At 41.9% G+C, this 14954-nt stretch overlaps 1 protein-coding gene across 1 annotated transcript in view; it reads left to right on the forward strand.

Moving 5' to 3' along the window:
* Nucleotides 1–2928: 2928 nt before the first annotated feature.
* sorcs3a (sortilin related VPS10 domain containing receptor 3a) overlaps nt 2929–14954 on the forward strand; it is a 197485-nt gene continuing 185459 nt past the window's right edge. Inside the window, exon 1 of the mRNA XM_061225390.1 lies at nt 2929–3832. Within this exon, the coding sequence (XP_061081374.1) occupies nt 3116–3832 (717 nt within the window). The 5' untranslated portion in view covers nt 2929–3115. The remainder of the gene's footprint in view (nt 3833–14954) is intronic.

Below are 14954 nucleotides of genomic sequence, written 5' to 3' on the forward strand. Positions count from 1 at the left end.
CAGGGCCAGTTTCAGGAATGAGAAAGCCAATTATATACATTGAAATCGTGTGCTAATGGCTAGCTTGCATTGTTATAATCCATAGTGAATCAACTAGCCACCATGGTATTCCTCATTAGCTTGACATGGAAAGGGTATTACAGGTGGAAAAAAAATCTAATTTCAAAATCAAGGTAATAAAATACTGTATAAACAATAAGCGACTAATGTATACTTTGTGCAATTTTCCAAAATTGGGTCTTAGTACAAGATGCTGAGAATGACTTGCCGTCAAATGATTGCAGTGGAATCTGCAATACCATTGCATCAAGTCTGAGATATGAAAATCATGATGTCAATCATGTTTACTGAAGTGTTTGTCACAGTTCGCCAATTACCTATGCTCGTACCAGACAGCCTACCTGTCAAAAACTTTGGCTAGGTGATACTGCTTTGCTAACTATATCAATGATTTCATTTTTTTTTTTTTTTTTTTTTTAATCGGCGACTGAGTTTGAATTGTACATGTGTAGCAACTGAGACTACGGATTTGTGTTTTGGCTTTAATCTCCCGGCAGGAACAACTGCCTTTGCACTGTGCTCCTGGAACATTATGTTACCTACATTGTCTTTCTTCGCTAGCAGTGCCACACTACAAATGAAAAATAATCTGACTGATCCGTCCTCATACGTGTGCACTCATCTGGACAGCTGTACACACTGTATGCTATTCATTTCCAAGGTGTCTTTGCTAAGGTTTGCTCAACGACCCCTCTCATCTCTCTTATGGTTTATCAAACATGGCAAAGTTTATACTTACGCAACCGTAGCAATACGGCAAAAGATAAGGTTTCACGGCATATTATTACATTACGTTTTATTTAGCAAACGCTTTCATGCAACGCGACGTACCAGAAAGTACATACAGTACCAAGGTCATAGAACAAACAGAACAGGTCGGATAAGGTACAGTTCGTACATGATGAATGCCGGCCGCTGTGGAGTGGTGCCATGTTCAATTTGTGGAAAGCTGTCTTTGTTGTGACTTATGGTGCTTGTTCACTTGGTTTAACTGGTCATAATCACTAATTAGTTGCTTATGCTAACACACACTAGAGGAAAACAGACTCCAGTGAAATATCTATATGCAGTCTAACACCCTCAGCTACGCCGTGATTTATCTTTTGCAGCAAAGCATGAAATCTTTTACCTGAGTAACTGATTAGGCTAATTAGCCTAATTAATAAGAGCTGGGTCTGAAACAACAAGCGCGGCCCTCCAGACACTCAGCTTGGCACCCCTGGCTGAGACGCTGCGATTTCTCGGTGCTTTCCCTCCTCTCTCAGAAGCAGGAATCCTCGCCTGTTTGGCATGCGCTGTGGTCATCCCTTCTTTGAACTTGCCATTCTCTCCCTTTCCATGACCTCTGTGACACTAGCAGAACCACTTGACTCCAAGGTCACTCTCACCGAAAATCTATGTCAGCCAGCGACTCACGATTTTCTGCCGATATAACATCCAAAGACACCCCCCCCCCCCCATTTCACATTATTCACACAATCCATCTGCTAGTCCGGGCTGCTCGGATGCCTCCCCCGTTTGAACTGTTGCAACTTCCACTTGGTTGACCTCTCTGCCAGTGCTTTCAAGCCAATCGCCCAGATCCAAGGCTCCCTGACCAAATTACATCCTCCTCTGCCAAATTCCAAATTATAGCCATCGTTGAAACATTTTTTGTTGTTGTTAATCGAACTTCCTTTGACATGAGTCTTTTAAGTAATATACTGCGCCATTTAGCTAATGAAGGACAATAGCGCACTGCATACGTGTACGCTAAGACACAAATACTGTCTAATAAGCATGTGATTTATTTTGCCAGTATCATTCATTTTTATTAAAAGTCAAAGACATATCTATTCAGGTTTACAGTAAGTATATCTGATTAATTATCTTAATGTCACTCATATTTGACATTATTATTCTTCGGGTTCAAAATCAACATCACACCATATGCAAGACATTTTCACAACTTTGATAACGTATGCTTTTGAGCTTTAGAATGGCATCGTTTGTTTAGATGGACACATACTGAAGCCTACGTAAAAATAATAATTTAGCAACTACTATATGACGTGTTATAGTGTTTACGACTGGACTATTAACGTAATTTAAATATTTTCATATCGGTCTACATATTCTTACTAAATAGATTCCAGTGCGATAGCCTACATAGGCTAGAACGCAAGCGCACTTTGTGATACTGGAAACATTCGCACCGAAAAACGCGTGATTTCACCAAACTGGGGAAAATAATATTTACACCATTGCACCTTGACCAACTAGGCTACAGAACATGAATAATTAGTGTGAGCGTGGTCAAGGCTTGAAAAGATTATTTCATAGGCTACTGTAAACTGGCAATGCTCTATTGCGCCGATATAGCCTAATCAGAAGCTCAACGGTCTCAAACATAGGCTACGTAAATCTAACAAAAAAACTTATTTTTATTTCACTACCCTAACACACGCACCTTGCATATGCAGGCAATTTATTTTTATCTGGGTTATAGCGAGCTTCTAGAAATGACGCACAGCTCGCTTAACCTGTTCAGCAAAATAATTTGATTCCCCCACCCGATTTGTAAAGCATTTTTAATACGGGACGTCATCGATATTTGGTGTAGGCTACTACAGCTGTCGTGGCAATTGAGTCTCAAAACAGAGTGCTTCATGTAAGCTACTCTATTCAGCCTTCGGAAGTATTCGCAAAACAATTATTATTTTCACACAACAGCAAAACAACTACAGCAGGACTCACTTTGATCTCCCTCTCTCTTTCTCGCTCTCACTCTCTTTTCTCGCTCTCTCTCTTTCTCTCTCTCTCTCCTCCTCTCTCCCTCTCGCTCTCTCTCTCTCTCTTCCGGGCGCAGCTTCGGCAGATTGGCTTCGATTCAGCTCCTCCCCTACGTGGTGGCACACTTGATCGGCTCCTGGAACGTGAACAGTTTGGCTGAAAAGCACTTTTCTAAAAAATTCCAGGCAACACGGGCTACGGTAACAATCGCTGTACTTCGGAAGAGTTGCTTAGTTCCTCAGTCGCTGTAAAAGGTTTTCGGGATAACATTCCTACCACAACGATGGATACTGGGGTTGGCTTGCACCCAGGCTTGCACTTAGCTCTGTGTACCTGGCTTTTGATCTCCACTCAAATTCAGTTAATTGCCAAGGCTGAGATAAGTTGCGCATCGTGCGGTTCGCCAGTTAAACTAAACCGGGAGGAATTACAACTGGACAAGCGCGTGGACTTGGTGAAGAGGCGAACAACACTCCCAAAAGAGATCCGCAAGGAATCTCAACGATCCACAGACCTTAGCTCTGAGACAGGAGTTGCTGTTGGAGCAGCGGGTTTTGTCGAGGATGTGGACAAATCGGATAAGGATGTAAGCACGGATGGAGTTGACATGAAAGTATCCCCCGATGGTTCGCCTCAGGTCAGTGAAAAAGTAGCACGATCAAATTATGCAATTATCAAGGAGGGGAACAAATTAAGCGAGATTGATTCAAAGGATACGGTTCAAAGGCAAAAGCGGAGTGGACCAGAACTATCCGAATTAAGCGAAGGAGTGAGAACCACTAGCGCCCTTCACGACGGAGCGCCGTCGGATGACAGAATCACAGGTCCATTTCTGGACGGAGAGAGACTAAGCAGGCCCGAAGTGAGGTGGAACAGGGATGATGGAAAAGTGCAGAATCCAAGACAAGATGAGCCGAAACTAACCAGCACCACTTTCGCCTTGACGGGAGATTCCGCTCACAATCAGGCAATGGTGTTCTGGTCTGGCCACAACAGCAGTGTAAGTCCCCAGAATTTATTTCCTATGGATTGGATTACAGTAATACCAGTCTTAAATCTTAATTTCACGTCACCATAAAAGTATTAATTCCCCCCCCCCGCTCCACATTGTAAACGAATTTGCTTTTCCTTAACAGTAACAGGTGTACACATTTTTTTGTGCTGCATACAGTGACCAAAAGCCTGTTTTTTTTTGTGTTTTTTTAGTCGAACACCACGGACTCATTCTAGTTTCCCCCCACTGATTCACCTAAAAAGAAATTCGGGCTCAGTTATTCCCCTGCAAATTGCGATGATGCGTAGTCTACTCTCAAAGGTCTGCGGCAGCTCCCTCGCGCCACAATGTACAGCTGCATTGTTTCACGCCAGCCAGAAATCGCATCTTAGAACTATTCCCTCGCAGTTTTAAGTTAACGGTTTGTTTTCAGTAAAAAAGGAAGTAAAATAAATTATTTATCGTTGGCATTTTCTGTTTTGGTGATATTCCCAGGACTAAATGATTGAATCATTGCATTGGATTCGATTTTCTTTTATACTGTAATTGATTGGATAGGGCTGTAAATATTTTACAGTGACATTATTTCTGCCAACTGCCTATACTTTTAATAATGAAATCATCTAATTTGTTTGTGAATTGAAAAGTAAACTTTTCATTGACGTAATATATATTGAACAATTTACCTATAGGTAATGCATGAAAAATCATACTGCAAAAAGTTTAAATATCTTGATAAATGTTCCAGTCCATTCAGAACACAGTTACCCCAGGATGTAATGGAATTAGTTATGGTATAGGCAAAAGAATATTGATGAGTTTCCCAGTTTTTGATTCGTTTTATACTCCACATGCATGTGTAAGTATCAAACATAAAACATTAAGTTCAATTAAGCTGCAATACCCTTTGCTTTTTAATAGATGATTCTCAACCATAATGCTTCTGAATTAATTGATCACTTCCTTTGTTGGATGGTTGTCTCCGATATTTCAAAGAACAACCCTTTACGATCCAAATAATTACAGAAACATTCTCATAGTAGATCATTACTATAGCATTGCACTTACACAGAGAATCCAAAAGGTGGAGTACAGTACTTGAAAGTGTATTCAAATGAAGTGCCTGCAGTATACCCTTTGTGTGGTCTTTTAGAGAGCTGGTAAACAATATGAGCTAATACATTGTACTAGAAATGGGCTTATATGGTAACCAGGGGTACAATCAAAAGAAACCTCTCATTTGAGTGAAGCAACACGTTTGCCACTATGCATTTCATAATGGTAAAGTACTTTTGAAAAAAAAATAAAAATAAAGAAATAAATAGACTGCATTCAGTGAGTCTGTGGAAGTGTAGGCTGTACAGTAAGTGCTTTTACAGGTGGCAATTGTGTTTCCTTAAGCACCAAACAACTGGTTGACTTTGTTGGAGTAACTACAGCCTTCTGTGTGCGAGACTATTTTGGTACTCTGACTGAAAATAGGAGCCAGCAAAGGCCTTTTCCGTAAAAGCTTTCTGAACCAGACTGATGATCCCAGTATCCCATCTGCCCTGGTTCATGATTACCGTGGCACTTCTGTGAAGCACAGTGTGCATTTTCACAACATTAAAGCACAACACATCACAACAATTACTTGTGTGGTGTTTGCTTGTTAAATGCATTAGGCAGTCACATTCCTTTCAACAAAACAGCCATATGAAGAAGCCTGTTTTATGTTTTTGTGTTACTGTATGTGTTGTTCACAGAACGGCTGTGCGTACATTGTGAGTGCCTTGCGTGCAATGCTGGATACTGTCTATTCAGATTCAACCAAATAAGGGATATGGCATTCTGTTTAAAAACCCAAACCCCTTATAATGACACATAGATATTAAAATCAGTGTGGAGCTTTTGTTTTAATTAGCAGAGAGGCTATGAAGCAGAAAGCCTCAGGTATTTTTGGAACGTAATCAAATGCAGCATTCCTTCAGTCTTTCTACTTGAAACTTGTTATAAATCAATGGATTTTATGACATAACAACAAAAATGGTAACACAATACACTGCTTTTTTCAGAATTGCAGATGAATGGCTACCTTGGTTTGATATTAAGCATGGATTTCAGCATTTTGGGGGGGAGGACGTGTGTGCATGCTTTTATTCCTTCCATTGCTGTCTGGCTTTCCGCTGCTTGTGTCTGACCTACAGTATGGCCATGAGAACGAACAGGCTACAGTGGAAGCATGTAACATCTCTCATCTCTTTAGCAGTGGAGATGGATTCTATAGATGAAGGGCAAGCACATACACTCAGTGAGCACTTTATTAGGTATTTCTTAGACTTATTTTTTAGACTTATTAAGTATTCTGCTGTTGGAGCCTATCCACGTAGAGGGTTTGATGCGTTGTGTGTTCAGAGATGCTCTTCTGCATACCACTGTTGTAATGTGTGGTTATGTCAGTTACTGTCACCTTCCTGTCAGCTTTGACCACTCTGGCCATTCTCCTCTAGCCTCTCTCAATAACAATGCCTTTTTTCCCACAGAATTGTTGTGCGTGATAATCCACGGAGATCAGCAATTTCTGAGATACTCAAACCACCCTGTCTGGCACCAACAAACATTCCACGGTCAAAGTCACTAAGATCACATTTCTTACCCATTTTGAAATTTGGTCTGAATAACCGCTGAACCTCTTTACCACATCTGCATGCTTTTTATGCATTTAGTTGCTGCCACATGATTGGCTGATTAAATATTTGCATTAACAAGCTGTTGTACAGGTCTCCCTAATAAGGTTCTGGTACACAGAAATATTCTTATGTATATTTCCACTGTTGAAATCCAAGCAGCAGCACCTGCTGCCATTGGTGAATGGGAGAGTTGTCTTTAATTGTCAAGTAAATGATAATAATAACATAACAAATGCTGTATAGCTTTGTCATGATACCAATTAAGGCTTTTGGTAGGCTATGGGGGCGAAAAGTGACATGTATTGTAACTGGAAGCGATCAGCTGGGTTGACAGAGCTGAGCAAGAGGAAGAGCTGGCCTGGGTTTGATTCCAGATTGTATGCTTTCTTCCTGATGACCCCTTCTCTTGCTTCAAGGGGGGAATCCCAAAATGCCAGGATGAAATATGGAGGCCACCCCAAGTGGGGTCTGGTTATGAATTATGACAGGGGAGGGATCAGTTATATGAGGTTACTATAGAATAACACTTTCTATCAAGGTTACGGGACTGTTGAGTTCTGTTTTGGTTTGTTCATCGTTCATCACCTTCCTGGCAGATCACTTTAGTTTGTTTGCTTGTTGCATCTCACAAATTTAGTCAGGAAATACCTCCCTCGAGGGAAGATCAGCACAGTAACTTTACTTGCTAGCTGATTAGCTAGTATAGGAGGAGGTACTCTGTGAAGCTATCTAAGCTACCACCAGGATTCTAAAGTTGACTTTATACATGCACTTAATTTCTTTCTGTTCTCTAATATGAGCAAGTTAGCTCGCTTGGCAACTATCTACTACAGTACAGTACAGTACAGTAATATCAGATAACATATCAATAGAAAGTAGTTCTTGAGCGAAAATAGCTGACACAACTGGCGAACAGTCAATAGTATGTCATACTTAGTTCACTGTATTAAGTGGGTAGCTTGCAGACAAAGCTGGAAACTATACATACTGTGATATGTTATTGACAGTTGCGGCAGCCTGTTACCGAGTGGATAAGGTACATCCCGGACGGTTAGTGGTTCAAGCCCCGCTGGAGTCTGGACAAGGTCTGCACAGCTGTTTGGTCCCTGAACAAGGCCCTTTACCCTCCATTGTTCCATTGTCCCCTGCTTAGTCTAATCAGCTGTAAGTTGCTTTGGATAAAAGTGCCAGCTAAATAACAAAAAAATGAAAATTATAGGTGACTTAAACTTACAATGTTTTGCATTAATCAATGAGATTCAGTATATTAGCTACATTTTCTACATTCCATGTTGCTGTTATGTGTGTGTGTGAACACAGCATCATGCATCAAAGTGCATTACAACTTTGATGAATGAAAAATAAGAAATACACAGAAAGGAGGCTGTTGAGAAAATGAGAACACTGAGGCGGTGTCAGGGACTTTACTCTGATACTGTGAGGCAGTTTACATCATAAAAGTAGCTCTGTCTGCTGCTCTTGGCTTTGTGTCTCTTCCCTTGTGTTTTGCACACTGTACTGTACTCTGGTTTGACCCACAGTCCTAGTTTTCAGCCACGGTCCTCAATGGAATTTACCATCACGTTTGTGTTTATATCACTTTGCACTGTCCACAATTCTTAGTTACAGAAGACTGAATCATCATTTAATGAGACAAGATGACTCAAACTGTGTTGGGTCGTTGTCTTTGGCCTTTTCTTAATACTTCACATGCTTGGTTTTAGGGCTGCACGATATATCGTATATTTATCTTCGTCGAGATATGAATGCGCAATATGAACACATTGCAAAAGATTTCGCGAACTGCAGTGAATAGTATTTATTTACATTGATGTTCTGTTAAATAGATTGACTGTTCATGTGCAATTTGTTCAATTCGCATATTTTCCTCATATCATGCAGCCCTCCTTTGTTGTTTGGATGTTTTTGCCTCTGCGCTAATGAAATGCACTCAGCCGTTGTCTAAAATAATATAGATGTGCTGTATGAACTTCTTTTATAACCTCAAGTGATAGCCCTTACGGTTTTGGGGTTATTGTTTTGCCTGCTCACGTTGGCCCCTCGGCGTCCATTTTGAGATGTTCTTCCCTCGTCAGGGGGCTGTCTGCTCGAGCGCGTGTTCTGTCCCTGTGCTTTATCTCCGTCGGTTCGCTCCTGATTCTGTGTGTGATGAATGAAGAGCTCAAGGACAGAGTGATGGAGCCTGAAGTCCTCTATTTAACTGCGGTGGAGGTTGAAGGCAGGCAGCTGTGGGTGCAGGCATGTTCGGCACGTTGGCCGGCCGCTGAATCTCCTGGTGATGACCTGCTATAATTACATTGCATTGTACCAAAGTGACTCGCAGTGAGAGCTGTCTCTGGGGCTTGTGGGAAAGATTTGATCCAGATTTGAAGCTCGCAAGGCCGCCATCATAGGGAGACAAGTGGGTTTGTTGTCCTGGGTCCTGGCGGAGGAGGTGGGGGCAGTGGTCTGTGAACAGTTTGAAAATATTATTTTACAATAATGTAATGATATCACTTTATCCCTCGCTCGGGAATTTCACCTGGTACAATGTAGGTCTGCAATCATATGCCGTTTATGGAGTGTGTGCTCTAGGTTCTTTATGTGCTGGTGCTCAAACTCTGTTCAGTTTTCAGTTAGCAACATACAGTTTGGGATGGATGCAACTGGTTCTGCGTTCTGCAAGGGATAAAGTGCCAGAGCACAAGTTTTTAATAACCGTATGTCTATTGCGTCTCAGAGGTCATTTTCTACCCCACACAATCGATGGAAATGGCATGCGTTTACAAAACATTATGCCTTTGAGGAGTGTAATGGTTATGGAACTGGACTTGTTAACCAAAAGGCTGCAAGTGCATACTACAGATGAAGCATGGCTACCACTATCCGTGCGTGACATGTGCTGAGACAGAAATCATTAGAGTAAATGTCTACTTGCACAAATGGATAAGCTCTAAAACTGAAAGACTGTAAGATGCCAAGTATGAGAACATCTGCCGAGAAAATGAATGATGCAATGCAACAGGCGCAGAATCTAGAATATCCGACGGAAATTCTTCTAATGTTTACCTGTGCGGACTCTCTCTCTCTTTCTCTCTTTCTCTGCGCCCCTCTCCCTCTTTCTTTCTCCATCTCTCCTCCCTCTTCCCCCTTTCTCCATCTCTCCTCCCTCTTCCCCCTCTCTCTGCCTCTTTCTCTTTTTTCTCTGCCTCTCTCCCTCTCTGTCTCTCCCTCTCTCTCTACTTCTCCCGCTGTCTCTCTCCCTTTCCCTCTCTCTCTGCCCCTCTCTCTCTCTCCCTCTCCTGCCCGCTCCCTCTCTCCCTCCCTGATGCACATTGGGAGGAAGATTTGGAAGGCCATAAGGCATTCCTGTCAGACTGAAATGGATCGGGCCGCCCCTCGCAGTCTCTCCATTTAATTTCCTTGTGCCGATCGTTGCGCTGCCACATTCAGTATGCAAATCAACAGTTAGGCTTCTTTTTGGTTTTGGGGGGGGGGGGGACTGAAAGACTTGCGATTTAGTGAAAATGAAATGAAGAGAAACAGTGCTGTATGTGAAAATCATTGTTTATGATAAGACCCGTTTCCAGATTTCTTTCGTTTTAATGAAAGAAGTACAGGTAAACGTATCTCTACTGGTAATGTCGTGGTGGCCAAAACCAGACGTCTGCACAAACGGTAGCTCTGTGTAAAAACACAAGCTTTGCAAGGCTGAGGAGGGCCACATTGGCATACCTCAACACTGCTTGGCTCACGAGACTGATGTGATTTAGAACGTACAAGGGGGTGGGGTGTGTTTAGACTTGTCTTTCCCCCACCCTTGGATCCTGTTCTTTCATTTAGAGATGCTAATGGATTATTAAGTCTCCTTTTATTTACCCTCTAATGGTAGCTGCTGTGGAAGGGGGAAACGGGTGTCATAAATTATTTACTCATCCAGAGGGTTCACTTTTTCTTCTAATTAGTGTTTACAAATTTGTTTTCCAGCCCTTGTTCGCTGCAACTTGAATGCGGTTTTGTGGCGCGACGCCACGCGGAAGTAAAGGAGGATTAGTCTGCAGTGGGCCAGAGAATCCGGCCCTTAATTTGTCTCATTAAGTGTACCCAAAGTGGATCTTTTTCAAAATGGGTCAACCCAGGAGGGTGTTGATGTGGTTTGGGTTCAGGGGATTTCACAGTTTTGCCAGTGTTTTGGGAAAAGGCCATTTCCCATTCCTTTGCGCTTTGTTTTTCTTTTAAATTTTTTACAAGACCTACTTTTTACAGTAGTGTTTTTAGTGTTTAGTGTTTTTGTATTCAGAATGTGCACTCACTGAGCACTTTATTAGCTAGACCTGTGCACCAGCTTGTTAATGCAAATATTTAATCAGCCAATCATGTGGCAGCAACTAAATGTATAAAAGCATGCTTATGTGGTCAAGAGGTTCAGCTGTTGTTCAGACCAAATGTTAGAATGGGGAAGAAATGTGATCTAAGTAACTTTGACTGTGGAATGATTGTTGGTGCCAGATAGGGTGGTGTGAGTATCTCAGAAACTAGTTTGCAAAGAATGGTGCAAAAAACAAAAATAAATCCAGTCAGCAGCAGTTTTGCAATAAAGAATACAAATATATCTCAAAACATTAATTTTTGAAACTTTTAGACATGTTTTCTATTTTGTTTACTGCTCTTTTTTTACACTGTGTCAGTATATAACCCATTTGACCAAACATTATGTTTTTACAGTAACTGAAATATTTTCCATTCTTTGCACTGTATTCAGTCCAACAGGCTAAGATGCAGCGGACTTGCGGTTGCAGTTTGTTGCAGTTGCACACTAAGGACCGGGGTTCGATTCCCAGTCCTGCCAAAAGCCAAGTTTGGTCGGCTCTCATGGAGCAGCACAATTGGCTTGCTGCTCCAGAGGGAGGGACTTGGCAGGGTTAGCGGATATGAGGGAGGGACTTGGCAGGGTTAGCGCATATGAGGGAGGGACTTGGCAGGGTTAGCGCATATGAGGGAGGGACTTGGCAGGGTTAGCGAATATGAGGGAGGGACTTGGCATGGTTAGCGGATCGCCGCGCACAACAGCACCCCGGGCGCCACGGAATCACGGTCAGGAGCATGAGACGAGACGGCTTGAAGAAGGCGTGTTGTTCTCGGATCGCAAGATCCCTTCGGGCCGCTGAGGGACGGGGTGTGGGCGGTGTATCCCCCAGCTAACACTAATTGGATTAGATGGGGAACAATTGGCTACCAAACTGGGAGAAAAAGGGAAAAATGAGAAATACATTTATTCAGAAACATATGCTCATGTTTTGTTTTGTTTTCATGAGGTCAGCTCTTATATTGAATATCACCGTGGCGCCTAACGCACTGAGGGGGCACTGAGGGTGAGGGGGGAGAAACGCACTTGACTGAGGGGTATGAGCTGTGGAAACAAGAGGAGCAAATCCGCTTATGTTCAAAACACCATGAACATCCTGTATTGCGCAGGACTCTGTTTCCTTGGGATACAGTGTTCAGCAGTGTGAGGGTATCATTCCTCTTCTTTACTTCTGTTGCAAAATTGGCTATGGAAGTAATTATACCGTCAAAGGCTCATGGAAAATGTTCTTCTACAAACATGTGATTGAAGCAACAGCCTGATACAAAGAAAACAAATGTGAGATTTATCCTTTATAATATTTAAAGATGAGACATACTGTAATGTCTACCAGCTCAGTGTTGGAAAATGGCCAGAAACCATTGTTTGTGTGATATAACTTGAGGGATTCATTCTGTATGCTGTGCTCTGTCTCCCAGGGCAGTAGCTACTGTATCAATTAGTTCACTGGTGGCTCGGAAAATATAGTTCTCTGTATATGATATTCTGGGCACGATGTATATGCTCTTCTCTGTCTCTTTTGAAACATGTCTCTTCCAAGTGACTGACAGTTCCACCCATGTAGTTCATTCTCTATCTCTATTCAGCCCAATTCCATTGTGTCTGCACTGGGACCCTTTCAAGTGAACTCCGAGGTCTGTAAGCTGTATCGTGTTTTGAATCAAATCACAGTTCCACAATGACTATGTCTTCATGGGAGTGAAAATTTTATGGGAGAAGATTTCAACCGGAACTGTAATATGATGTAGTTTTTTTTTGTGTGTGACTCATGTGGTACTGTATCGTACTTAAGCCCTGACCTTCTCCCGTTTGATTGTGTGTGCAGTGGAGATGCCCTCATTACATCATCATCATCATCATTCCATCTCCCCCATGTAATGGTATCATTTAGCTGAATGTTAGAGCATTGGTCTGGCGCACACAGTATACGTATACGTAAAGTCCCCTCCAGAAGTATTGGAACAGCAAGGCCAATTCCATGGTTTTGAATACATTTGGGCTAGAGATGAAAAGATGAACATGTGACAGGAGTTCAGATTTTCAGCTTTCATTTCCTGGTATTTACACCTAGATGTGTTAAACTACTTAGAAACAAAGCACTGTTGCATTCTTCTTTTGATGCTTTTCCAGGTTTATACTGCAGCCTCTTTCAGTTGTTGTTTGTCTCAGGGGGGTTTTCACTTCAGTCTCCTCTTCAGAAGGTGAAATGCATGCTCAATTGGGTTAAGGTCGGGTGATTGACTTGGCCAGTCTAAAACCTCCCCATTTTTCTCGCTATTGAAGTCCTTTGTTGTGTTGGCAGTGCGTTTTAGGTCATTGTCTTGCTGCACAATGAAGTTCCTCCCAATTAGTTTGGACGCATTTCTCAGTAAGTTGACAGACTGTTTTTGTAGACTTCTGAATTCATCTTGCTGCTACCACCATGATTTACTGTACATCGTCAATAAATAAAGATTAGTGAGCCCTCTCCAGAAGCAGCCATAAAAGCCCAAGCCATGAGTGAACTTTTGTGGCTCATCTCTGTACTTCTTTGCAATCTGCAATTGCAATTGTAATCTTGCCTTCTGATTCTGATGAGTGGTTTTGATCTTGTGGTATAGCCTCTATATTGCTGCTATTTAAGTCTTCTTCAAACGGTTTATTGAGATACTTTCACCCCTGCCCTGTGGAGATTGTTTGTGATGTCACTGACTGATGTTTTGGGGTTTTTCTTCACAGCTCTCAGAATGTTTCTGTCAACTACTGCTTGGTCGACCTGTTCGATGTCGGTTGCTCAGTACGCCAGCAGTTTCTTTCTTTTTCAGGACATTCCAAGTTGTTGTACAAGCTATCCCCAATGCTTGTGCAATGGCTCTGATCGATTTCCCCTCTTTTCTAATCTTCAAAATGGCTTGCTTTTCTCCCAAAGACAGCTCTCTGGTCTTCATGTTGGTTTATCTTTTCTAACACAAATGCAGTCTTCATAGGCAAAACCCAAAGCTAAAACCAAGAGGAGACATTCAGAACTATTTCTTTTTTAACCAATCAATCTAACAGGATTAAATCTGGGCAACCTGTCAGTCAGTCATGTTCCAATTATTTTGCTCACCTACAAATTTGGTGGTCTGAGACAAAAGGTGATATGTTCTTAGTTGTTTAATATATCTAGATAAAATGCCAGGAAATAAAAACTAAAATTTGGATCTGTCATCTCATGTACATCTATTGACCTCAAACTCAATTGTCTTAAGTATACAGCAAAAACAAAGGGATTGACCTTGCTGCTCCAATACCTTTGGAGGGGACTGTATGTCTGGTATACGGTGTGACCTAGATAAGTGCGTCTGTGGTAGATGTGTGCATGTTGTAGAAAAGTACAATGTCTCCACAAAGGCCCTCTGAAGGATGGGTGTGAAGACCATGAAACCAAATTATCTTCACCGAACCAGTGGCACCATGGTCGTTTTTAGTGCATTGCATTTCATGGTTAAAGCCAACACCGTTTTTATGCCTTTATGGTTAGACAGTGTAGACATTAAAAAAAGAAATTCAACATGTTTTGGCTAATACATGTATAATATGAACTAAAAATAGCTTATTTTGTGCTCCGTGCACACTCCATTGGAGACCGTCCAGTCTCAGGACCCAGCTCTCTCTGCTGTTCAGCCATCTCCTCTTCCACTGCATGAGTTTCTCCAACGGAAAATGGAGTATTCTTAATGTATTTCTCTTGCAATTTCTAAAACATGAGCACGCAAGGGAATATGAATAAATAAGAAATGATACCCTCGCCGTGAAGGGAGAGATACCTCCGCGTTGCCATGCCGCTGGGCCAGTAGCGTCTCGTTACGACTGAAACTGTGGCTGACACGCACGAATGTTGACATACTACACCCCAGGAACCGCAATCAATTAACACGCTGTCTAATTAAAATGAACTTGCGGATCAACTATGAAAAAGGCTCCTAGTCACCATAAAAAGCTGGATCTGGGGCATTAACTTTATCAACAACTCCCTTTTATTTCAATTTAGATTTTAATGATAGCGACTCGCTTAAACGTCCCCATTACTGGGAAACGTGTAGCGTAAGCATCTTTGTTTTAATGGTGGAAA

The sequence above is a fragment of the Conger conger genome, chromosome 2 (genome assembly GCF_963514075.1).
Source record: "Conger conger chromosome 2, fConCon1.1, whole genome shotgun sequence".
NCBI classification, from domain to species: Eukaryota; Metazoa; Chordata; class Actinopteri; order Anguilliformes; family Congridae; genus Conger; species Conger conger.